The sequence below is a fragment of the Oncorhynchus mykiss genome, chromosome 9, assembly GCF_057628025.1.
Source record: "Oncorhynchus mykiss isolate SJ-2025 chromosome 9, ASM5762802v1, whole genome shotgun sequence".
NCBI classification, from domain to species: domain Eukaryota; kingdom Metazoa; phylum Chordata; class Actinopteri; order Salmoniformes; family Salmonidae; genus Oncorhynchus; species Oncorhynchus mykiss.
Window position 1 is genome coordinate 67,755,009 of NC_143030.1, and position 27,715 is coordinate 67,782,723.

Consider the following 27,715-nt stretch of genomic DNA (forward strand, 5'->3'; position numbering starts at 1 on the left):
TTAGGTTGAAGTCGTTAAATCTCGTTTTTCAACCACTCCACAAATTTCTTGTTAACAAACTAGTTTTGGCAAGTTGGGTAGAAAATGACACAAGTGCATGACACAAGTAATTTTTCCAACAATTGTTTACAGATGGAATATTTCACATAATTTACTGTATCACAATTCCAGTGGGTCAGAAGTTCACATACACTAAGTTGACTGTGCCTTTTTAAACAGCTTGGAAAATTCCAGAAAATGATGTCATCGCTTTCTGTTAGGCTAATTGACATCATTTGAGTCAATTGGAGGTGTACCTGTGGATGTATTTCAAGGCCTACCTTCAAACTCAGTGCCTCTTTGCTTGGGAAAATCAAAAGAAATAAGCCCAAAAGATTATAGACCTCCACAAGTCTGGTTCATCCTTGGGAGCAATTTCCAAACGCCTGAAGGTACCACGTTCATCTGTACAAACAATAGTATGCAAGTATGAACACCATGGGTCCACGCAGGCATCATACCGCTCAGGACGGAGACGTGTTCTGTCTCCTAGAGATGAACGTACTTTGGTGCGAAAAGTGCAAATCAATCCCAAAACAACAGCAAAGGACCTTGTGAAGATGCTGGAGAAAACAGGTACAAAAGTAACTATATCCACAGTGAAACTAATCCTATATCGACATAACCTGAAAGGCCACTCAGCAAGGAAGAGGCCACTGCTCCAAAACTGGCATAAAAAAGCCAGACTACAGTTTGCAACTGCCCATGAGGACAAAGATAGTACTTATTTGGAGAAATGTCTTCTGGTCTGATGAAACAAAAATAGAACGGTTTGGCCATAATGACGATTGTTTTGTTTGGAGTAAAAAGGGGGAGGCTTGCAAGCTATAGAACAACATCCCAACCGTGAAGCACTGGGGTGGCAGCATGTTGTGGGGGTGCTTTGCTGCAGGAGGGACTGGTGCACTTCACAAAATAGATGGCATCATGAGGCAGGAAAATGATGGGGATATATTGAAGCAACATCTCAAGACATCAGTCAGGAAGTTAAAGCTTGGTCGCAAATGGGTCTTCCAAATGGACAATGACCCCAGGCATACTTCCAAAGTTGTGACCGAAAGGCTTACGGACAACAAAGTAAAGGTATTTGTGGCCATCAATCCTATAGAAAATGTGTGGGCAGAACTGAAAAAGCGTCTGCGAGCAAGGAGGCATCATAACCTGACTCAATTACACTAGCTCTGTCAGGAGGAATGGGCCAAAATTCACCCAACTTATTGTGGAAGGCTACCCAAAACGTTTGACCCAAGTTAAACACTTTAAAGGCCATGCTAACAAATACTAATTGAGTGTATGTAAACTTCTGACCCACTGGGAATGTGATGAATGAAATAAAAGCTGAAATAATTAATTCTCTCTATTATTCTGACATTTCACATTCTTAGTGGTGCTCCTAACTGACCTAAAACAGGGATTTTTTTTTACTAGGATTAAATGTCAGGAATTGTGAAAAACTGAGTGTATGTAAACTTCTGACTTCAACTGTATATTTAAACGTTTTTGGAAAATGTGGTCACAAACAGATTTGACTATCATTCTGTTACCAAACTTTAAATCTGCACTGTTTAAAAAAAAAACTATGTACAGTGGAAATTAAGTAGTCCTTGTGCTTAGATTTCTATGTTTTACCTTGGGAATCAAGGATTTTTGTTTAAAAGTATGCCAAAGTAAAACACATTGGCGTCTCAGCTTCATTCTGTTACCATGGAATTGTCCGGAGGCTTTCCTGGCACTGCTCTTTGCAGCTGGGTAGTGTCGGGTTAATCCCTGTTTGATGGGCCACCTTTCTAAATATAACCCCAAACCACCTCCACGTGGGCACGCATAAGACCTTCGGCTCGACTGCACTCCCTCTGTCAACACTCTTACTCACACACTTCGTCTCCGGTACACACACAGACACTCCCAGTTACCGTTTTGTACCCTCACTCAATCAAACACTCACTCCTCCTCAAACGCTCCATTTAATACTTCAAAGTATACTGAGGAAATCATTCATATAGACTATATAGCCTTCTGGTAGTTGGTAGGAGTTATTCCCCTGGATGAGCTACTTTACTGTAATGAAGGACATCCGGTGCAGTTGGCAGACCATCTTAGGTCATTCAATATTGTTTGTCAGCTACAAGACAACTGGACGGGCAGCATGATGACATGTCCTCTTTCAAAGACTGAAACATACACTACTTGACCCAAAAGTATGTGGACACTTGTCGAATGTCTCATTCCAAAATCATGGGCATGAATATGGAGTTGGTCCCCCCTTTGCTGCTGTAACAGCCTCCACTCTTTTGGGAAGGCTTTCCACTAGATGATGGAACATTGCTGAGAGAACTTGCTTCCATTCAGCCACGAGCAGTAGAGGACGGGCACAGATGTCGGGAGATTAGGCCTGGCTCGCAGTCGGCATTACAATTCATCCCAAAGGTGTTCGGTTGAGGTCAAGGCTATGTGCAGGCCAGTAAATTTCTTCCACACCGATTTCGACAAACCATTTCTGTATGGACCTCGCTTTGTGCACGGGGGTATTGTCATGCTGAAACAGGGAAGGGCCTTCCCCAAACTGTTGCCACAAAGTTGGAAGCACAGAATCGTCTAGAATGTCATTGTCCGCTGAAGCGTTAAGAATTCCCTTCACTGGAACTAAGGGGCAGCCCCACCTGATTTATTCCTTCTCCACCAAACTTTACAGTTTGCACTATGCATTGGGGCAAGTAGCGTTCTCCTAGCATCCGCCAAACCCAGATTAGTCTATCGGACTGCGAGATGAAGTGTGATTCATCACTCCATAAAATGTGTTTCCACTGCTTCCACTGAGTCCACTGGCGGCCAACATTACACCACTGCAGCTGACGCTTGGCATTGCGCATGGTGATTTTAGGCTTATGTGCTGCACCCGGCGAACAGTTCTTGTGCCGACATTGCTTCTTGAGGCAGTTTGGAACTTGGTAGTGAGTGTTGCAACAAAGGACGGCCTATTTTTACGCGCTGCACTCTTCAGCACGGGGCAGTCCTGTTCTGTGAGCTTGTGTGGTCTACCACTTCGCGGCTGAGCTTTTGTTGCTTCCAGAATTTTCCACTTCACAATAACACTTACAGTTGACCGGGCAGCGCTAGCAGGGTGTGATTCATCACTCCATAAAATGTGTTTTACGAACTGACTTGTTGGAAAGGTGGCATCCTATGACGATTCCACATTGAAACGAAGAGCTCTGTGATTTAACGCAATTCTACTGCCAATGTTTGTCTATGGAGATTGCATGACTGTGTGTTCGATTTGTCTACACCTGTCAACAACGGGTGTGGCTGAAAAGCCAGATCCAACTATATTGAAGTGTTGTCCTCATACTTGTGTGTGTATATGTAATGTATTTTAAGAGGTTAATGACTTGATTTGAGACATGATGATAGGGATGGGAGACTAATGCCTCTTGAGTTTTGTTCCCTTTTTCTGCATGAAGTGGATGGAAATAGACCTTTGTGCCGCAGCAGCCCCTAGTCCTCATGCTGTAGCCAATGACTGGTCTCTTCATTAAAAATCAAGCAGCAGTGCGCTCAAAGCTTTTCAAGATTATTACCATATGTCTGCCCAAAGCAGAGCGACAGAGCAGACGGGCTCCCATCTTACCCTCTAATTTCTCATCCCAAATTTGGATATTTTGGTTTTTGTGTGACATTGTCCCTCCCTTCCATGGCTAGCACAGCGTGTTCTCGCAGTATTTCTTTCTATTATAGATGTATAATAACAGTGAATCAACTGTTCATCAATGGTATGCCAATAGACTGATAACTTACTGGTCTGGTTTTAACCCATCCTCCGTTTGCAGAGCGGAAATGTTCTATTCTGTGTCTGTGGCCTCTTTACAAAAGAGCTTGGTTCTCCTACATCTGTCTTCTCTCTGGGAAACTGTTTCTCAATGTTTGTAATTTAATACTGTACCTCTGCAGAAATAGATGAACCCAGACATTAGACGTGTTGCATTCATAAAAACAATGAATCTTTCTGGAGACAAAGAGCAAGGCTCTAGCAAGCCCAGTTAATGCAGAAAAGTGTCAGGCTTTTACAGTTTGCGCAAAACAAAGTTCTGCTCTCCATGTAGGAGTGAGTTTTTAAAAGAGATCTTTGTGTCAGTTAGAAAGCCATTGGCCCAGACTGCCAGTCCCAGCATGCATTGCAACTCACCTCTGTATGAATACATCACTTGTTTGATTGAGTGGGTTGAATGCCACTCTATCGTCCACACATCCTACACGGGCTATGACACTCAACAGCTTGTCGCACAGAAGATGTTAGAAAGTTGAGAACTTTATCATTGATACATTTTAAATCTATGAGAGGATGCTGACAACATAGTTAGTTATTACTAGGTAGCAGTAAAAAAAGTACCTTGGGAAGACAACTGTGTGAGCGGTAATCAGGGTGTGTTTTGAACTCCTCAGGAGTAACTCAAATGAATGGCTTGGAAGAGGATGATGGAAGGGGACTTGACTTTGTTTGTATGCTTATAACACTTTAACCCCGGGATGACCGAAGGAGCAACAGGAAGAGACGTTATCAAGACCATGGAAAATGTCTTTAGTTGATGGTTGTGGATTATGAACATCTGATGTCAGATTCTTCAAGGATTTTGAACTGGAGCACAGTTTACATTGAGAGTTTAGACCAGTCTTCTCCTGCTGGGTTGGATCTTCAATACAGATCCAGGAGGGCTCTGATAAATCAGGTGTCAGCCGTCTGTTTATTATTAGTGATATGAGTAACAGACTGTTCCAAACCAAGACTGTGGTTTGGTTTCCTCAGAGAGCTAATTGAAACCCAGTTAGAAGGACATCTTGACTAATGTATGCCCAGTTGGACCTGAAGTGAGTAGCTCTGGCACATGGCTTGGAGAGAAGGTTCAAAGCAAGTGTTTAGTGGTTGAGCTGGATGAGGTAATATTGCCTAGTTTTGCAGGTGCAGTTTTTGAATGAAGTTGAATAAGCTATTGGCAGAGTGCAAGGGTTGGACTGCGTTGAGTTGGACTCTGGGTTTGATGTAGGTAAGATATATGTAGTTGTTGGTAGACTAATGCTTGATGTTGGTGTGTGGCATGAGGGTCAGTCTACTGCAGTGATCTGGGACAGAATTTGAAGGTTATTTACATAAGGTTGAGGTTGTTAAGATCCATGGTTAGGGTTGAGAGTGAGGGAGACACGGGTTGGTCACCATGTTCCTGTATTGGAAGAAGAGGGGGGCATATGAGCTCGAGACCCTCCCCTCCTACATCATTGAGCAGGGGGCAGAACGCTACTCCTGGTCCTCCTCATTTGACGTCATCCATGATCTTTGCGGTAAGCTTTAGGATCTATGAAACAGGTTAAGTAGTACACCTGATCTATTCAGGTGGCATGCTTAATTCCATTCAGACTGATATCCTAATATGTCACTGGCAGAGGGAATTTGATTCCATTGGAAGATGATCATAGTAACCGACTCGACGACGCCTAGCATTTGACATTTACAATTAGGCCTATGATGTTGTGTAATTTATCTGAATCAGCCACAATGTCATATGACCCTAGCTAGGTTTCCATCCAATTGGTGACAGATTTTCATGCAAATATTAAAAAATATGCATAAAACAATATGCACATTTTCCCAACGGAATTGTTGCAGATAAAAGGCTGTGTGTGATGTAATGCACGTAAAAATAACTTTTGCAGTTCAACTAAATCGGTTTGAATCGCATTTAACTCTACATATGGTTTTGTTACAAAAACTGTTGCCGTTATATACAGTTGAAGTCGGAAGTTTACACACACCTTAGCCAGATACATTTAAACTCAATTTTTCACAATTCCTGACATTTAATCCTAGTAAAAATTCAGTTAGGATCACCACTTTATTTTAATAATGTGAAATGTCAGAATAATAGTAGCTTTATTTCTGCTTATATTTCATTCATCACATTTCCAGTGGGTTAGAAGTTTACATGCACTCAATTAGTATTTGGTAGCATTGCCTTTCAATTGTTTAACTTGGGTCAAATGTTTCAGTAGCCAAAACGTCCCACAATAAGTAGACTGGCTTTTTTTTATGATGGTTTTGGAGGAGTGGCTTCTTCCTTGCTGAGTGGCCTTTCAGGTTATGTCGATATAGGACTCATTTTTACTGTGGATATAGATATTTTTTTTACCTTTTTCCTCCAGCATCTTCGCAAGGTCCATTGCTGTTGTTCTGGGATTGATTTGCACTTTTTGCACCAAAGTACGTTCATATCTTGGAGACAGAACGCGTCTCCGTCCTGAGCGGTATGACTGCTGCGTGGTCCCATGGTGTTTATACTTGTGTACTATCGTTTGTACAGATGAACGTGGTACGTTCAGGCGTTTGGAAATTGCTCCCAAGGATGAACCAGACTTGTGGAGGTCTACAATTTTTTTTCTGAGGTCTTGGCTGATTTCTTTTGATTTTCCCATGATGTCTAGTGTAGAGGCACTGAGTTTGAAGGTAGGACTTGAAATACAACCACAGGTACACAAATGTCAATTAGCCTATCAGAAGCTTCTAAAGCCATGAAAAATTACTTCTCATGCACAAAGTAGATACCTGAGTGACTTGCCAAAACTATAGTTTGTTAACAAAATATTTGTGGAGTGGTTGAAAAATGAGTTTTAATGACTCCAACCAAAGTGTATGTAAACTTCCGACTTCAACTGTAGCAACGGTACCCACTCTGTTCTTGGCACGCGCACTCTAGCAAACATCTCGCAGATACAGTGAGAGAAGGAGCCTACATGATGAGATTATTATGGATAAAGCAAGATTATTTTGACTTGTCCAACGGCAGCTCAGGATCGCTCATTTTGTCACCAGAATAAGATCCTAGATATTTATTGGAAAGCATCAAGCTCATCACTGTGAAGTTCATCATAAATGATTTATTCTGTAGCCTAATGAACTGAATTCTTTCCTGAGTCGTAGTGGGAGGACCACATAACATATCGCGTGACTCCAAGTTTACTAAGATACAGTATAATGGTGGTTATATCAATTGTTGAGCATAAAGGCGTTTACAGCATAATTTATTTTAGACACAAAGATCCCACCACGTCGAATGTACAAATTGTCTATTGACAATTAAGAAATTGTACTGACATTTCCTGTTTCCATCAGCCCTGTCTTGACTTTTTCCCATGTGGGCTAATTCATCTGCATGAAATGGTTGGATGGGAACCTGGTTACAGATAGACTTGAATAATGAAATGTAGCCAGTTTCTCTGCGAGCAGATGGCAATGCGCTGCCGCATGGTTCACATACATCTGTGATCTTGGTCTCAGCATTTCAGCACCATCATGGAATCTTTTTTCCCCATTCACACTTCTTCTGTTCAGTCCGTGAAAAGCACTCGACATGACATAGAGAGCACCTCAAATGAGAGGAGCCAAGACCGGGATGGGAACAGCTGCTGCTGTGAAGAGAAAATATTTACCACTGAAGGAGGGAGTGCATAATATAGGCCTAGAAGTGCTTCTACTTTTTGAAGCTTGAAGCAGCACAGGCTTTCTGCTTTCCACCATCCGGTGCCCTCTATGCCATTAGTGAACGGGAAGTAATAACATTGGGCTGGAATGCTCTTATACAATCCTGCCAGGCCAGCAGTGTCTTGGAGGTCTGCCTGAGTCGCTGGGCAGCTTCAGGTGTCTGCAGGTCAGGGTAGACCTCCGTGTTCTAGATTGAGAAATGGAATGTCTGACTGCTACAGAGGGAACAGAAGGACAAGTCTTTCATCCCCGCCCAGTCCCTGTAATTCAGCCTCAACTGAACTGCTCCTGAAAAAAATTCTCCACTCTGCTGGGGGATAGGGTTGCTTGGGGCTAGTGGACTATTCTACCTGGATCCAAAAAGGGTTCTACAGACTTTATGGTTTAGGTAGCTCTCTTTTTCTAAGAGTGGGGCGGGAGGTATAGGGCTGGGGGACTTGGAACATACCTTTCCACCCTCTCTCTCTGTGCTATTTTATCCCATAGCTCCTAAAGAAAATGCCCTGACACATGATCAGATCACATTATATAATCAACTGAAATTACCTATTGCTTTATGTTGCTCAGTCAGACATTAAGGCCCTCAAACCTTCTGCTTACGTAATGAATGATCCCCACATATCATCTTCAATATGGTTATAAGTGTAATACGGGGTGCACTTATACTCCTATGTAATGAATCCTCTTCAATATGGTTATAAGCGGGTGCACAAATACTCCCACCGTGGACACAATTATGCTTTCAATTGTGTTACGTTTGGCACTTTGATGACATGTTTTAGACTTCTTGACTATGGCTTTTGCAACATTCGATTGAACTGTGAAACAATTGTCCTTTTTAGCTATGTAACTATGTTGTACACTGCTGTCCAGGCACAGCCTGAAACTCACATAAAATTACTAATTGAAATAAAATCAGCTTTATTGTATTTCTACATCCGAATGGAGTGATCCACCATCCAGCCCTCTACTGTTCTGAATACATTCCACTTGTGCGCTGCTGGCCATGTTTTGATTGGTGTAATGGTGTGTGTGTGTGCGCGCCAAACAACATCAACAGGATGGCTTTGTTCAATACCCACTGACTGCCACTTTATATGCTGTTATGTTAATAACCGCTGGTCTGTCATTTTTTTTTGTACTGGAACAACGAGGCCAAGCCAGGCTGCCCAGCCCACTCAGTTCATGCCACCATTTCAGCTGTGTGCTGAAGTGTACTAGCCCGGTCCCAGATCTGTTTGTGCTGTCTTGCCAACTCCTATTGTTTGGCATAACAATGAGCTCAGGAATTGGAAAGCACAAACTGATCTGGGACCAGGTTATGAGAGTACCAGGGTTTCATTTACAGTGGTGGTCTAATTAACTCATTTACTGTAGTCACATTTCCCTCCCTCATCTTAGAAGCCTTGTGTTTTAACAAGACTATCTGTAACAATGGAGGTGGCTAGACTGCACAAACAGATCTGGAACCAGGCTAGGGAGGCAGTGCTGCAGGTCCTGCCAGCGCTGAATGTCAGCTTCTGAAACATGCAGCAGAACTCCACCAACCCCAGGCCTTGGAAACACCTTGTTCGCTGGCCAACTCCTCCATCTGCCATCCATCTTTTGTCTTCCAGGAGACAAAAAAAAATATAGTACCTAACATTGTATTTGTACCAAACTTTTTTCTCTAACAGTGAGTAAGACTTGAGGCATCCAACATCATGGTCAAAAGCAACCCACGGACACCCCAACAGCGAGTATACAGTATCAGTTCTCTGTCTGGCAGGTACTATGGAGCTGTGGCTCGGAGTATTGTTTCTTCATGCCATGTCATGTATTCTCAGTGAATGTGGTGATTTCCCCCTGTTCAGAAACATTTGTCATTGAAGTTTGTATCCCATCCTGATATTACCATGTTCCGACCACTAGATGGTGCTCACCCACCCTCTCAATATTAAAGGGAAAGTTCACCCAAATGACATATTGGTTTACATATCGAAAAGGTATAATGGCAACCCATGTATTTGTTGTTGTTTTTCTGGCCACTGATTCATGTGCTAGCTTTTTAGCATTTATGGCACAAATCTAATGCAAGTACCTATATTAGCATTTTCACGCTTCATATCCAAATAATCTGTATAAATCAATGTATGTTACTTAATCAAGTTTTAGATACTTAAGGATGATTTGGACATGACCGCTTACAGGGTAAGGAAACCAATGTCATTTTTTAATTTGGGTTAACTATCCCTTTAACATTGGGGGGGGAGAACTCATAGCAGGAACACCACCATCTAGTTGTCAGAACCTGGTAAGATGGGACATAAACCTAACAACTTCAATGACAAATTCCTCTGAGCAAGAGAGGCCGTGGGTGGCTTTAGACAGTTGTTGTTGGGATTCCTCATGTCAAACTCATGGTCCGAATTGGATGTTAGGTTACATATAAATGCAACATGTAAAGTGTTGGTCCCATGTTTCATGAGCTGAAATAAAAGATACCAGACATGATCCATATTAGAGGTCGACCGAATATGATTTTTCAATGCCGATACCGATTATTGGAGGAACAAAAAAAGCCGATACCGATTATTGGAGGAACAAAAAAAGCCGATACCGATTAAACGGCAGATGTTAAAAAAAATACATAAAAAAAAAATATATATTTTTCATTTGTAATAATGACAATTACAACAATACTGAATGAACACTTATTTTAACTTAATATAATACATCAATAAAATCAATTTAGCCTCAAATAAATAATGAAACATGTTCAATTTGGTTTAAATAATGCAAAAACAAAGTTTTGGAGAAGAAGGTAAAAGTGCAATATGTGCCATGTAAGAAAGCTAACATTTAAGTTCCTTGCTCAGAACATGAGAACATATGAAAGCTGGTGATTTCTTTTAACATGAGTTTTCAATATTCCCAGGTAAGAAGTTTTAGGTTGTTGTTATTATAGGAATTATAGCACTTTCTCTCTATACCATTTCTATTTCATTAACCTTTGACTATTGGATGTTCTTATAGGCACTTTAGTATTAACAGTATAGTTTCCGTCCTTCTCCTCGCCCCTACCTGGGCTCGAACCAGGAACACATCGACAACAGCCACACTCGAAGCATCGTCACCCATCACTCCACAAAAGCCACAGCCCTTGCAGAGCAAGGGGAACAACTACTCCAATTCTCAGAGCGAGTGACGCTATTAGCGCGCACCCCGCTAACTGGCTAGCCATTTCACATCGGTTACACCAGCCTAATCTCGGGAGTTGATAGGCTTGAAGTCATAAACAGCTCAATGCTTGAAGCATTGCGAAGAGCTGCTGGCAAAACGCACGAAAGTGCTGTTTGAATGAATGCGTACGAGCCTGCTGCTGCCTACCATCGCTCAGTCAGACTGCTCTATCAAATATCAAATCATAGACTTAGTTATAACATCATAACACACAGAAATACGAGACTTTGGTCATTAATATGGTAAAATCCGGAAACTATCATTTCGAAAACAAAACGTTTATTCTTTCAGTGAAATATGGAACCGTTCCGTATTTTATCTAACAGGTGGCATCCATAAGTCTAAATATTGCTGTTACATTGTACAACCTTCAATGTTATGTCATAATTACGTAAAATTCTGGCAAATTAGTTTGCAACGAGCCAGGCGGCCCAAACTGTTGCATTTACCCAGACTCTGCGTGCAATGAAAGCAAGAGAAGTGACACAATTTCACCTGGTTAATATTCCCTGCTAACCTAGTTAAACTAGTAATATCATCGCTAGTTAAACTAGTAATATCATCAACCATGTGTAGTTAACTAGTGATTATGATTATTTTTTATTAGATAAGTTTAATGCTAGCTTGCAACTTACCTTGGCTTCTTACTGCATTCGCATAACAGGCAGGCTCCTCTTGAAGTGCAATGAGAGGCAGGTGGTTAGAGCGTTGGTCTTGTAACTGGAAGGTTGCAAAAACAAATCCCCGAGCTGACAATGTAAAAATCTGTCGTTCTGCCCCTGAACAACGCAGTTCCTAGGCCATCATTGAAAATAAGAATGTGATCTTAACTGACTTGCCTAGTTAAATAAAGATTAAATAAAGGTGTACATTTTTTTTAAGCTGCCAAATTAGTGTCCTAAAATACAGATTTTCGATTGTTATGAAAACTTGAAATCAGCCCTAATTAATCGGCCGACCTCTAATTAGAAGGCATAATATTAATGTTATTACTTAGCTTCGACTGGTGGAGGTCCTGATGAACCTTGTCCAGATAAAGCATCGGAGGTGAAAACGTTGAATGAAAGAAAAGTTGAGCAAGGGGAAAAAATATAAAACGGTAATTCAAAAGTAAAAACCAAGTTTTGAGGGAGTGTGCAATTGGCATGCTGACTGCGGGAATGTCCACCATAGCTGTTGCCAGAGAATGTGATGTTCATTTCTCTACCATAAGCCGCTTCCACCGTTGTTTTACAGAATTTGGCATTACGTCCAACACGCCTCACCAACCGCAGACCACATGTATGGCATCGTGTGGGCGAGTGGTTTGCTGATGTCAACGTTGTGAACAGAGTGCCCCATGGTGGCGGTGGGGTTATGATATTGGCAGGTATAAGCTACGGACAACGAACACAACTGCATTTTGTCGATGGCAATTTGAATGCACAAAAATACCTTGACGAGATCCTGAGGCCCTTTCGTTCGATCGGTTCGGTTGTGTGACGACCCTACCACTCTGTCTGCCGAATTCTTTCAGTTTGCTCTTGTTTTCCTTAATAGGATGTCTGTGGGCAGGGCTGGGAGGGTCGTCAGCGAAATGGGACACACCTGGGCTCAGGTGTTTGCCTGCCATACAAGTTCTGTTATACTCACAGACATCATTCAAACAGTTTTAGAAACTTCAGTGTTTTCTACCCAAATCTACTACTAATAATATGCATATCTTAGCTTCTGGGCCTGAGTAGCAGGCAGTTAACTCTGGGCACCTTATTCATCCAAGCTGCCCCCCAGCCATAAGGAGTTAAGCTGTTTTCTAGTGGCTATTTGGATACAACCATAACAGTGAGCTAATGTGGTACGATTTCGCCTGAAATAGAACATTTGCTCAATCGTCAGGACACTGTTGTTCAGAGGTGCAAACCAACAACACAGCTAACACAATCACTTCAAACTGAAGCTGGAAAGACTGCAAACTATATTGGCATGGCTGCCTTACACCCATGCCAATATAACCTCCAAACACTGGCATCTCTGGCATTATCACTTACATGTCTAATTATACTGTAGGCCCTGGCTGCACCTCCCTGTAGAGAGAGCAAAGAAAAAGGCTGTGCAAACTGAACCTGTTGTTTCTCTTAGTGTTCATCAACTCATTGTCTGCTATCATGTGAGTATGCATGCATGCATGTGTGTGTGTGCGTGCATGTTTGTAAATGTTTTGGCTTAATCAGCAGTGCTGAGTTCTGGAATTCCTGTTCATCGCAGAGAGAGAAAGGGAAAAGGAGAAATATAGTGAGGAGGTCAGAGCAGACAGTGTGAGCTTGAGAGATTAAGGGGAAGACAGAGGATATAAGACCGTCCCATAGAAAGGGTATGTTATACAGATAAATAGGTATCTAGCTATATGAAGGACAGACATGAACATCATAGGTGAGCGAGGGTGCTGAGTCAGAGATCCAGAAGCTGACGTTTCTGCAGTGCACTCTGAAATTTCCAAAGCATTGTTGCTGTAGGACTAGACAGGTGTAGTTTTAAGCAAAGTTCCCCTGAAGAGCGCCATAGTTCTGAAATGTTTTCTGTAGTTAGAAACGGAAAAGAAAAGCATTCCAGCAACATTATTTTAATCAAAGACAATTTGAACTCTTAGAAATGTAGCTAATTGATTCCACTCATATTGGCCATTTCAATTTATAGTATAATATCTAATAAATATAGTACCCAACATCCAATTTGGACATTTTTTGGGGTGTTCAAATCAAACTGGTAATAATAATCAAAATGATATACACTACCATTAAAAAGTTTGGGATCACTTACACATTTCCTTGTTTTTGAAAGAAAAGCAAGAAGGCCAGCATCCAAGAGTCGCCTCTTCACTGTTGACGTTGAGACTGGTGTTTTGCGGGTACTATTTAATGAAGCTGCCAGTTGAGGACTTGTGAGGCGTCTGTTTCTCAAACTAGACACCCTAATGTACTTGTCCTCTTGCTCAGTTGTGCACCGGCCTCCCACTGCTCTTTCTATTCTGGTTAGAAGCAGTTGGCACTGTTCTGTGAAGGGAGTACTACACAGCATTGTACGAGATCTTCCGTTTCTTGGCCATTTTTCGCATGTAATAGGCTTAATTTCTCAGGACAAGAATAGACTGACGAGTTTCAGAAAAAAAGGTATTTGTTTCTGGCCATTTTGAGCCTGTAATTGAACCCACAAATGCTGATGCTCCAGATACTCAAGTAGTCTAAAGAAGGCCAGATTTATTGCTTCTTTAATCAGCACAACAGTTTTCAATTGTGCCAACATAATTTCAAAAGGGTTTTAGCCTTTTAAAATGATAAACTTGAATTAGCTAACACAACGTGCCATGGGAACACAGGAGCGAGTGATGGTTGCTGATAATGGGCCTCTGTACGCCTATGTAGATAACCATTTAAAAAGCATCCATTTCGAGCTACAATAGTCATTTACAAAATGTTTTATTTTATTTTTTAAATGTTTACATTTTTTATTTAACTAGGCAAGTCAGTTAAGAACCAATTCTTATTTTCATTGACGGCCTTGGAACAGTGGCTTAACTGCCTTGTTCAGGGGAAGAATGACAGATTTATACCTTCCCTGTGGGTCTGAAAGCAAAGAAAGAAAATAAGATGTTTTATATATATATATTGTTTGCATGTTTTGGGCTTTAGCTGAGATTATTTTCTAGAGTCAAGTATATTTGTCTAAGCCTCAATTTTTCCTTGACTAGCAGTATTCATTCTCACTGTCAAATTCTGTTAGAACTTCTAATAGTAAGTGTAGCTGCTGGTGAGATGATTGCCATCTAAGAGCCAACATCTTTTTATGCGGCAGTGCTGTCTGCCAGTGGTAAGTCTCTGAGATATTCAAGGAGCTATCATCGTTAAGTGACATAGTAGATGCTGTCGTGTCTTTACTATCATTAACTGAAGACTTAATTTTTATCAAAGATTATTATTACGCTGATAAACTGATTAATCAAATAACTGTAATTAACTAGGAAGTCATGGAACCAAGGAAAATATTCAGATTACAAAGTTTACATTTTCCTAATTACTTTTGAGATATTTTCATACCTGATCAATAGTCTTCTGATTTAATGAATTCTTCTTTACCTAACGTTAGTCTTATTCCAAACGTCGTAAATTGTTGGTTATCTGCACGAACCCAGTCTTCACTATGAGTCATCCATACATCAATTGTCTTAAATCATTTATTTATTAACTAACTAAACAATCACAGAAGTGCACACACAAACAAACAAAGTAAATATGGTTACAAGAAAATGATAGGGGAATGTGCCCTAGTGGGCTAAACCGGCATCGCGGCTTGGTGTACAAAAGGGAAGTGGGGGTTGACTGAAGACAACACACAGTTGATAATTATAACAATTGAAATGCTAATCCCTTGCACATGAACGCTCACTCATTAAGGAAAAATTGCAATCAATATATATATATTTACTCCGTGTGTCGTCGGGGTCTCTGTTGAAAAGTTTGTTTCTGTTGGAGAGTTTGTCCGCCCTCTCTGTCGTGGTTAGAATGGATAGTTCAGAGTAACATTCATTAATGTCGTTATGGATAGATGTTTCGGCGGTTGTCGGTCTTCACGTTCAATGATACCAAATTCCTAGCTGCAGACTAGTAATTAATATCAAAGACTTGTTCTTATTCTGTCGGTATCGGTAGTCTAAGAGTTTAACCACGTGGGATGGTTAAATGATTCAGCAGTCTGGTCTCAAACCTTGGCCCTCTCGTTATCGAGGTAAGCTGGTCTGCAACCTTTGTCCTCTCGTAATTGAGAGCAACATGGTCAGTTGAGAAATTCTCAAAGTGGGGGTTTTATTCGGGAGAGCAGAAAAGGGCCTGTCCCAGGATACCCGACCATAACTGTGCTCATGGGTGGTCCTCTGATTTAGTTAAACTCCTAAGGGAATTGGAGTTTCCTTCATTAAACAGTCAAAAATCACGACACAATTTCACGAACAGTGTCATCCTCACTCATTCATCTTATACAACAATTAGATGTAAGCCTCATATCTGAGGCTATTATATAAACAGCGTTATGGTAATGTGACCGTATTGTTTCCCATGAGTTTCACAAAATTGTACCAAACGGACCAGTTCATAGCTGGATTCTTCAGATATTTTCTACTTTCTCCAGAACATAAATGTTGTTCGGACCTCAAGTTCTGTGAGGTGGAAGAAATTCCTTTGTTCTCTATGAAAATTCACTCTGCCTCTATACTTTGGCCATGAGGAGATTAGCTCCTCCAGGAATTGACCTCTCTCTGACCACAGCAGCCTGGGTGTAGGAGACAGGGAGAGGGGGATGGGGCTTGCTGTACCCAAAGAGGGCAACATTATGACAATGCAAACAACTGAATATTTAAATTCATGCACTTCAAAATGAATTGTGTGACTTTGTCCCAGAAGCATTTAACTGCAGGGCACTCCCACATCATATGAAGGAATGTGATATAGAAACCAGTCCTTTTGGGATAATTGATCAATTCCATCATTGGAGAAGTTGCCTGATAATGTGTCTTTTCAAATCTTGGAATGTTCTCACCATTACTGTCCATGATATTGGCAAGGGTACAGATTCCACATTTGGGGGGACAGGGGAAAGAGATGCAAAAGGATGCCTTCCAGATTGCAAGGAATTGTGAAATAGTGGAGAATGGGTATGCCATTTTGATTCCCAGTTGTATTGTTTTAAAATATTGCGCCAAATTAGAAATTGTGAGAAATAATAGGACCGACACGTAGTTTACGTTGTTTAAGTGATATCATTGAAGACCACCTCTTCCAGGGCAATAGGAGGCACCATATTTCTCTCTATACTCAGCCAGAGGTCAGAAGAATCATGTCTAAACCAATTTAGGATGGGGCGAAATGCTAGTGCCTGGAAAGACAATTTAAAGTTTGGTATGGGTAGTCCTCCTACGTCTTTCCCGCTTTGCAAGTTTCATTTTATCTGGGCTCATTTACCTTGCCATATACATTTTGAGACCGCACTATGGATTTTATCCCAATAGCCAAAGGTGGATACAAGGGAAGCATTGAACTACTGAAATTCAGCCAATGTCTTCTTAACAATGATTTAAGGAATCCAAATAAATTGTCAAAAGCCACCCACGGACCCCCCACACCCCACCCCAAGCCCACCCCAATGGCCAGTATACAGTATCAGTTCTCTATGGTTGACAAGTAGTATGAAGCTGCTGCTTGGAGTTTTGTTCATTCATATCATGTAATGTATTCTCAGTGAATTTGGTGTTGTTTTTTCCCCCGTTTAGAGAAATTAGCCACTTGTCGCTTGCATTTTCCCCCATAATTTAATGTAAAAAGCACCAGCTTTTGCCAACTAAATGCAGCTGTTCCTGCTACTGCCACACTATTTTATCTATTTTGCTTGTCTCTTGTGTTTATCAAATGGATTCCAACATGTTTTGGGTAGAAAACCAATAGCTTTTGCTCATGATGAAAAATCAATTGTGTTAATCCTCAAGTCAAACCAGTCCTCCATGAAAGCAATTGTTTCTTTCTCTTAGCAACCTAATGCTTCAACCCAACTCTCCTTGAACAAATGGCAAGGCTCTGAGATGGCTATCCCTATGGTGAAATTATCATTTATCATATGTGACAACCCTAATAAAATATTACAAGTATAAACCATTGTATGGTAGGTATGTTTTTCAATAAAAGTATTCAAATATATCTCTGTGTTGTGTGATTGGTGACATTTACCATCAACCCAACACCTTTGTAAAAAACTATACAGTGTGTGTGTTTGGGACTTGTACCATTGAAGACCATTAGACCATAACGATTAGAACTTCTGTAGCCTAATGGTTTGCTTGTTCACCAGGAATGGTCTAACTAATCCAAACATTTTATTGAAGGGAATAAACCACACACACAGGCCGTTTCCTGGACACAGATGAAGTTTGAGAAGGACAAAGTGAATTGCTTTCATGGAGGACTGGCTTGACATGTGAGGATGACCACCCAATTTATTTTCATCATTAGCAAAAGCTATTGGTGTTCTACCCAAGGTTGCAAAGAAAATGTTGTGACCCATTTTTAACAAACATTTTGAGACCAGCAAAATGGATGAAAAGGTGTTGTGGGATCTAGTGGGCAACTTCAATAGCAAAAAAAACAAACCTTCCCCCATATTCACAGTGAATACATTACATAGTATGAAACAAGCATTTCCCTACACCCGCTTAACACGTGTATGTGACCAATGAAATTTGATTTGATACACCAAGCCGCAGCTTCATATTACTTGTCAAACATAGGACACTGATGCTGTATAATGGCTGTTTGGGTGGGCTTGGTGTAGGGGGTCCGTGGGCAGCTATTGGGTGGGCTTGGTGTAGGGGGTCCGTGGGCAGCTATTGACAACTTTTTTTTGAATTCCTCGTGTCTTACTCATTGTTGAAGAAGTGTTGTCCAAATTGGATGATGGGTATTATTATATTAATCATAATCAAATTAAAATGGCCAGTTTGGGTGCAATCAATTAGCTTATTATCTCAGAGATCAAATGAAATTGAACAAAATAACATTACAGGAATGCTTATCTTATGTTTCTAACTACAGAAATTATTTCAGAAAAATCTGAGATGGTAGGTGCCGAAATCTTTTCTTTTGCCTTTTGAGGCTGAACATATAATGTATGCTGGAACTACCCATATGCTAGATAGGCTATGTGTAATTGATCCTGATTGTATCCATAATATAAGATGGAGAGTATAAGAGCGCAGGAGAAACGGGCATCCTTGTGGACAGGTCTGCTAATCTATGGTTCCTGGAAAGTTATTACAGTACAGCCTCTCATTTAAACTCTTACACTCTTGTCAATCCGTCTCCCTCTTATGCCTGATGGGTTTACGATATGTTTTGACACATTTACTTAGTTTGCGTGTCTGTGTTTGACCTACAGTTGTAGTCGGAAGTTTACATACACCATAGCCAAATACATTTAAACTCAGTTTTTCACAATTCCAGACATTTAATCCTGGTAAAATAAAATTGTCTTAGGTCCGTTAAGATCACCACTTTATTTTAAGAATGTGAAATGTCAGAATAAGAGTAGAGTGATTGATTTATTTCCGCTTTTATTTCTTTCATCACCATTCCCAGTGGGTCAGAAGTTTACATACACTCAATTAGTATTTGGTAGTCTAGTCTAGTATTTGTTCTTTTAAATTTAACTTGGGTCAAACGTTTTGGGTAGCCTTCCACAAGCTTCCCACAATAAGTTGGGTGAATTTTGGCCCATTCCTCCTGACAGAGCTGGTGTAACTGAGTCAGGTTTTGTAGGCCTCCTTGCTCGCACATGCTTTTTCAGTTCTGCCCGTTCCGCCCGTCAGGGCTTTGTGATGGTCACTCCAATGCCACAACATTGGAAGTATGCTTGGGGTCATTGTCCATTTGGAAGACCCATTTGCGACCAAGCTTTAACTTTCTGACTGATGTCTTGAGATGTTGCTTCAATATATCCACATCATTTGTCCTCATGATGCCATCTATTTTGTGAAGTGCACCAGTCCCCCCTGCAGCAAATCACCCACACAACATGATGCTGCCACCCCCATGCTTCATGGTTGGGATGGTGTTCTTTGGTTTGCAAGCCTCCCCCTTTTTTCTCCAAAAAGAATGATGGTCATTATGGACAAACAGTTCTATTTTTGTTTCATCAGACCAGAGGACATTTTGTCCAAAAAGTACCATCTTTGTCCCCATGTACAGTTGCAGACTGTAGTCTGGCTTTTTTTTATGGCGGTTTTGGAGCAGTGGCTTCTTCCTTGCTGAGTGGCCTTTCAGGTTATGTCAATATAGGACTCGTTTTACTGTGGATATAGATACTTTTTACCTGTTTCCTCCATCTTCACAAGGTCCTTTGCTGTTGTTCTGGGATTGATTTCGAGGCAAGCAACACTGAGGCATGCATGAGAGCATCAGCTGTTCCGGACGACTGTGATCACGCTCTCTGTAGCCAAAGTGAGTAAGATCTTTAAACAGGTCAACATACACAAGGCTGCGGGGCCAGACGGATTACCAGGACGTGTGCTCTGGGCATGTGCTGACCAACTGGCAGGTGTCTCACTGACATTTTCAACATGTCCCTGATTTGAGTCACCATAGTCCCTGTGCCCAAGAACACGAAGGAAACCTGCCTAAATGACTACAGACCCGTAGCACTCACGTCCGTAGCCATGAAGTGGTTTGAAAGGCTGGTAATGGCTCACATCAACACCATTATCCCAGAAACCCTAGACCCACTCCAATTTGCATACTGCCCAAACAGATCCACAGATGATGCCATCTCTATTGCACTCCACACTGCCCTTTCCCACCTGGACAAAAGGAACACCTATGTGAGAAGGCTGTTCATTGACTACAGCTCAGCGTTCAACACCATAGTACCCTCAAAGCTCATCACCAAGCTAAGGATCCTAGGACTAAACACCTCCCTCTGCATCTGGATCCTGGACTTCCTGACAGGCCACCCCCAGGTGGTGAGGGTAGGTAGCACCACATCTGCCACGCTGATCCTCAACACTGGAGCTCTCCAGGGGTGCGTGCTCAGTGCCCTCCTGTACTCCCTGTTCATCCACGACTGCATGGCCAGGCACAACTCCAACACCATCATTAAGTTTGCTGACGACACAACAGTGGTATGCCTGATCGCCGACAACAACGAGACAGCCTATATGGAGGTGGTCAGAGACCTGGCCAGGTGGTGCCAGAATAACAACGTAACCAAGACTAAGGAGATAAATGTGGACTACAGGAAAAGGGGCAACTAGCACGTTCCCATTCTCATCGACGGGGCTGTAGTGGAGCAGGTTGAGAGCTTCAAATTCCTTGGTGTCCACATCAACAACAAACTAGATTGGTCCAAACACACCAAGACAGTCGTGAAGAGGGCACGACAAAGCCTATTCCCCCTCAGGGAACTAAAAAGATTTGGCATGGGTCCTGAGATCCTCAAAAGGTTCTACAGCTGCAACATCGAGAGCATCCTGACCGGTTGCATCACTGCCTGGAACTGCAATTGCTCGGCCTCCGACCGCAAGGCACTACAGAGGGTAGTGCGTACGGCCCAGTCATCTGCTGCCTGCCATCTGGGACCTCTACACCAGACGGTGTCAGAGGAAGGCCCTAAAAATTGTCAAAGACCCCAGCCACCCCAGTCATAGACGGTTCTCTCTACTACCGCATGGCAAGCGGTACCGGAGTGCCAAGTCTAGGATAAAAAGGCTTCTCAACAGTTTTTACCCCCAAGCCATAAGTCTCCTGAACATCTAACCAAATGGTTACCTGGACTATTTGCATTGTGCCCCCCCGCCCCCAACCCAACCCCTCTTTTACGCTGCTGCTACTCTGTTCATCATGTATGCATAGTCACTTTAATGATACCTACATGTACATACTACCTCAATAAGCCTGACTAACAGGTGTGTGCATATAGCTTTGTTACTGTTATTTTCACATGTCTTTTTACTGTTTTATTTCTTTACTTACCTACACAAACACACCTTTTTCGCACCATTGAGCCTGTAAGTAAGCATTTCACTGTAAGGTCTACTACACCTGTTGTATTCGGCGCACGTGACATATAAACTTTGATTTGATTTGCACTTTTCACACCAAAGTGTGTTCATCTCTAGGAGACGGAACACGTCTTCTTCCTGAGCGGTATGACGGCTGTGTGGTCCCATGGTGTTTATACTTTCATACTATTGTTTGTACAGATGAACGTGGTACCTTCAGGTGTTTGGAAATTGCTCCTAAGGATGAATCAGACTTGTGGAGATCTACAATTTTTTTCTGAGGTCTTGGCTGATTTCTTTTGATTTTCCCATGATGTCAAGCATAGAGGCACTGAGTTTGAAGATAGGCCTTGAAATACATCCACAGGTACACCTCCAATTGACTCAAATGATGTCAATTAGCCTATCAGAAGCTTCTAAAGCCATGACATCATTTTCTGGAATTTTCCAAGCTGTTTAAATGCACAGTCAACTTAGTGTATGTAAACTTCTGACCCACTGGAATTGTGATAGTGAATTATAAGTGAAATAATCTGTCTATAAACAATTGTTGGAAAAATTACTTTTGTCATGCATAGTGTAGATGTCCTAACCGACTTGCAAAAACTGTAGTTTGTTAACAAGATATTTGTGGCTTGGTTGAAAAACGAGTTTTAATGACTCCAACCTAAGTGTATGTAAACTTCCGACTTCAACTGTATGTGGAGGTGTGTTTTTCTTATGGTCTTTCCTCTGCTGTGTTCCAGATGAGAAGCCCGTTCAGGAGGAGGACTGGGTGGTGTGCCAGCACGCTGAATGCCCCGACCGTCGACGAGCCTCGAAGGTAATACACATCCTGGGATGGGCTGGTCTGTTTGAAGGCACTATAGCCCAAACCATGGTCAAATAAATGCATGGCAAGGAGAGCTCGGTGTGTAACTTTATTTAATTTGGCTTGTCCCTTTGGACAGAACTCTTAAGGCTACATGAGGTGCAGCTTGAGTCCATAAGACCCCCCCCAAGTCCTTTATTCCCCCCCCCCCCCCTCGACGTGGGGCCCCTGTTACGTACAACATGATCAGAGAGGAGCAGGGAGACCCCTTTTCTTCTGTTAGGTGTTAAAAGGGTGCGAGATGTGAGGCTGTGTCTGGCCACTAGACTGTGAAATGAATTTGAATTTTTCCTTTGAAGCCTTTCTGAAAATTGGACTATAGCCAGGCAGCCAGATGAACCAATGCAGTGTTTGTCTCCAAACCTGGTTGCCCCCCCCCCCCCCCCAAAAAAAAAGTCCACGTCACTGCAGCCCTTTCTGTCTGTATTAGCTGTATTTTTCCGTCTATCTGTGACTGAGAGCAAGCAGCCCCTCCCTTTCACAAAAAATGTAAATGATGGACTGGAGTGAAAGAGGAGAAAATAACAGAAGGGATGGAAAAGAGCACAAAGATAGAGGATGACGACGTCACAGCACACACAAATACTAGTTATAGATAAGGCCAGTTATAGAAGCATATTATACAGAAAGTAGAATAAAGTGAAGTCACAAGTAGAGCTTAACCTGCAGTAGCCTCCCGGTTGCTCAGCCTCTTCAGCTTCACATGTTATTGAGCAGATCCTCCTCCCCCTCCTTTCCCTGATAGATCAAAGCACCACTCTTCTCTTCCCACACTCATGTTATAACAGGCGACAAGGCTCTTCTTCTGAAGGCCTTTTAGGATTTGTTTTGTAAAAGTTGAGCAAGAGAAAAGCCATGTACACAGTGGTTAAAGTGTCTACATCGTGTGTGTGTTGACCTGTGGGGAAGGGGAGGCTGGGTGAAGTGTCTATATCGTGTGTGTGTTGACCTGTGGGGAAGGGGAGGCTGGGTGAAGTGTCTATATCGTGTGTGTGTTGACCTGTGGGGAAGGGGAGGCTGGGTGAAGTGTCTACATCGTGTGTGTGTGTTGACCTGTGGGGAAGGGGAGGCTGGGTGAAGTGTCTATATCATGTGTGTGTTGACCTGTGGGGAAGGGGAGGCTGGGTGAAGTGTCTACATCGTGTGTGTGTGTTGACCTGTGGGGAAGGGGAGGCTGGGTGAAGTGCCTACATCGTGTGTGTGTTGACCTGTGGGGAAGGGGAGGTTGGGTGAAGTGTCTATATTGTGTGTGTGTGTTGACCTGTGGGGAAGGGGAGGCTGGGTGAAGTGTCTATTGTGTGTGTGTTGACCTGTGGGGAGGAAGAGGCTGGGTGAAGTGTCTGCATCGTGTGTGTGTTGACCTGTGGGGAGGGGGAGGCTGGGTGAAGTGTCTACATCGTGTGTGTGTTGACCTGTGCGGAGGGGGAGGCTGGGTGAAGTGTCTACATCGTGTGTGTGTGTTGACCTGTGCACCGGGGGAGGCTGGGTGAAGTGTGTACATCGTGTGTGTTGGCCTGTGCACCGGGGGAGGCTGGGTGAAGTGTCTACATCGTGTGTGTGTTGGCCTGTGTACCGGGGGAGGCTGGGTGACATGTCTACATCGTGTGTGTGTGTTGGCCTGTGCACCGGGGGAGGCTGGGTGAAGTGTGTACATCGTGTGTGTTGGCCTGTGCACCGGGGGAGGCTGGGTGAAGTGTCTACATCGTGTGTGTGTTGGCCTGTGTACCGGGGGAGGCTGGGTGACATGTCTACATCGTGTGTGTTGACCTGTGGGGAGGGGAGGCCGGTCGGACTGACACTACCTGTCTCCTTGGCTGACGTTATGTAAAGAGATTAGGATAAGGCCTGTTAGTTATGGGGAGGGGATTGGACTGGAATAGGAGGGGGAGGATTGAGAAGATGGCTGGGGACTGGGGGGGGGGGCTTGTTTTCAACTGCAAGCAACAGCTCAGCCTTGATCTCTTCTTTTTCTGGCAGATTTCCATAGAATACCCTTAATTTGTCCAGTCAGCTGACAAAACTGTACCTGTCAGAGGATGGCACGGCAAAGCTTTGTTCCTTCACTTGTAAGCATTTCACTTTTTCCCCCCACACAAGTATCTATTAGGTATATAACAATCAGTTTAAAAATATATCTTTTTGGGGTAAATAAATATATCCATACACGCATGCATACATATACACATATATACATACACATACCTATATTGACATGTATACTTTTTTAAGAATATACCTTTATTATTATTCCCAGCAAACCCTTCCACCGATCCCCCAATTGAAGTAAACTAATAAACACTTTGGCTTTTACCTTCAATTTATACACGTTTCAAATCACCCAGTATTGCTATCTGCAGTGTTAGTTTTAGGCAAATGTTGCAATTCTTCAGCCATTCCTGGACCTGTGACCAAAAACGAGCTACATATGGACAATACCAAAATAAATTATCTAATGACTCTGCCTCCTCACAGCAGAATCTGCAGAGCTGGGAAGATTGTAATCCCTCATATATATATATATATATATATATATATATATACTGCTCAAAAAAATAAAGGGAACACTTAAAACACACAATGCAACTCAAGTCAATCACACTTCTGTGAAATCAAACTGTCCACTTAGGAAGCAACACTGATTAACAATAAATGTCACATGCTGTTGTGCAAATGGAATAGACAACAGGTGGAAATTATAGGCATTTAGCAAGACACCCCCAATAAAGGAGTGGTTCTGCAGGTGGGGACTACAGACCACTTCTCAGTTCCTATGCTTCCTGGCTGATGTTTCGGTCACTTTTGAATGCTGGCGGTGCTTTCACTCTAGTGGTAGCATGAGACGGAGTCTACAACCCACACAAGTGGCTCAGGTAGTGCAGCTCATCCAGGATGGCACATCAATGCGAGATGTGGCAAGAAGGTTTGCTGTGTCCAGAGCATGGAGGCGCTACCAGGAGACAGGCCAGTACATCAGGAGATGTGGAGGAGGCCGTAGGAGGGCAACAACCCAGCAGCAGGACCGCTACCTTCGCCTTTGTGCAAGGAGGAGCACTGCCAGAGCCCTGAAAAATGACCTCCAGCAGGCCACAAATGTGCATGTGTCTGCTCAAACGGTCAGAAACGGACTCCATGAGGGTGGTATGATGGCCCGACATCCACAGGTGGGGGTTGTGCTTACAGCCCAACACCGTGCAGGACGTTTGGCATTTGCCAGAGAACACCAAGATTGGCAAATTCGCCACTGGCGCCCTGTGCTCTTCACAGATGAAAGCAGGTTCACACTGAGCACGTGACAGATGTGACAGTCTGGAGACGCCGTGGAGAACGTTCTGCTGCCTGCAACATCCTCCAGCATGACCGGTTTGGCGGTGGGTCAGTCATGGTGTGGGGTGGCATTTCTTTGGAGGGCTGTACAGCCCAGACCTGAATCCAATTGAGCACATCTGGAACATCATGTCTCGCTCCATCCACCAACGCCACGTTGCACCACAGACTGTCCAGGAGTTGGCGGGAGGTCATACAGGCACGTGGAGGCCACACACTACTGAGCCTCATTTTGACTTGTTTTAAGGACATTACATCAAAGTTGGATCAGCCTGTAGTGTGGTTTTCCACTTTAATTTTGAGTGTGACTCCAAATCCAGACCTCCATGGGTTGATAAATTTGATTTACATTGATAATTTTTGTGATTTATTTCTTATTAAAAGTATTTAATATGAATATTTCATTCATTCAGATCTAGGATGTGTTATTTTAGTGTTCCCTTTATTTTTTGAGCAGTGTATAACATTCTATTAGTTGCAAGAATTCTGTATAGTAAATTTGAAGTTTTGCATCTGGCGTTGTTTTGCGTATCAATTCATAAACCATGTGCCATGGAATGGGTACATCGCAAATCTCTTCCCAACTATTTTGCAATTTATATGGCACAGCTGTCGGTTTTTGGTCCTTAAATGAAATTGGTTTGTTTTTATTTATCACACTTTCCTTTAACCATTTATGTTCTTTAATACAGGGCCGACATAAGTTCCTTACTTTTCCCCCTTTTTACTTGCCTCTTCCCTTTTTGTGGTAATGCTGCAATTAATTGGTTGTAATTTTGGGTGGAGCAGACATTTCCATATGTCTGTGTTAGCTGCATGTGTGACAACTCCACCAGTCCTATTTATGATATCATTCACAAAAATTATACCTTTATTTAAACATTTCTTTGAAAAATAGTTTTTTTTATCAATTAGTACATTTGAATTTAACCACTATCTGTTGTATTATTTGTTCTGTCTTTTCAGGTGGATTAAACTGAAATTGCAACCAACTTTCTAAGGCTTGTTTAAAAAAAATATATTTTGGAGATTATTTCCTTTTTAAACAATCGAAAGTGGGCCGGTGTAATCTGAATAAAGGGAAAAAGGCCCTTCTTGAACATAGGATGAGACATTCCTACCAATTTACTAGAGAACCAGTTTGGATTTAAGTATAACTTTTGTATGACTGATGCCTTTAGTGAGAGGTCTAATGCTTTAATAATTTAATCATTTCTGCCTTCCGAAATCATATTCGTTATATAAATAGGCCCTTTTAATTTTATCTGGCTTGCCGTTCCAAATCAAATTTAATATTTTATGTTCATATAATTTAAAAAGCAGGACACTAGGTGTAGGCAAAACCATAAGCAAATAGGTAAACTGTGATATAACTAAAGAGTTAATCAGGGTGATTTTTCCACAAATAGACAGGTATTTTCCTTTCCATGGTAGCAAGATCTTATCTATTTTTGCTAACTTTCTATAAAAATGTATTGGAGTGAGAATTTCTTTCTTTTGGGATTTGTATACTGAGTATGTCCACATCTCCGTCAGACCATTTTATTGGTAAACTACATGGTAATGTAAAATTTGCTCTTTTTTTTTTGTGGTCCAAAACGTAAAATATTTACTTATCATAATTTGGTTTTAATCCAGAGAGAATAGCAAAAGTATCTAGATCCTCTATGAGGATTTCACTGTTAGTCTACACCTGTTGTTTACCAAGCATGTGACAAATACAATTTGATTTGATTGTGCTTATGTTGTCTTCAGTTGGCAGACAGAGCAGCAGAGAAAGGACCAGGAATCCTGTCTCTCTCCAGGCTGTGACAGGTCTGGTTTTAGACACCAGGGGTCACTAAGTGAAGCAGCCTCATCTCTTGCTATTCTCTCTTGTTTCCTCTTTAATGGCCTGTATTGCACAAGCATTCGAGACAGGATTTAGAGCATTTTAAATATACACTTTGTATTATATCCAATGTGGTTTTAAATAAACTTGTCAAAGAAGCCATTTGACTTGCAACAGAAACATGAAACTTTTTATGAGTATTTTAAGGAGTTTGAACTGAGCTGTTTCTAGCAACAGTTCTATACACTGAAGTCTCTTTCCTCATGTTATGTCTCCATTCTGTTTGAGCATTCTTGGTCTTTATGGCTCTGGCTTTTGGTCTCACTGCATACTGTA

At 42.1% G+C, this 27,715-nt stretch overlaps 1 protein-coding gene across 5 annotated transcripts in view; it reads left to right on the plus strand.

Annotated features, from left to right (window-relative positions):
- Positions 1 to 27,715, plus strand: part of LOC110532604 (pleckstrin homology domain-containing family G member 5) — a 117,885-nt gene that overhangs the window by 22,201 nt on the left and 67,969 nt on the right. For 3 of the 5 annotated variants that reach the window (XM_021616646.3, XM_021616644.3, XM_090185129.1), the window contains exon 2: positions 22,100 to 22,176. Coding sequence is in view for 3 of the 5 variants with exons in the window: in XM_021616644.3 (XP_021472319.3) it covers positions 22,100 to 22,176 (77 nt within the window). In the remaining 2 variants the exon portion in view is untranslated. Of the gene's footprint in view, positions 1 to 4,251; positions 5,371 to 22,099; positions 22,177 to 27,715 lie in introns of those variants that run through there. The other 2 variants (XM_021616643.3, XM_090185130.1) reach the window with 2 other exon arrangements.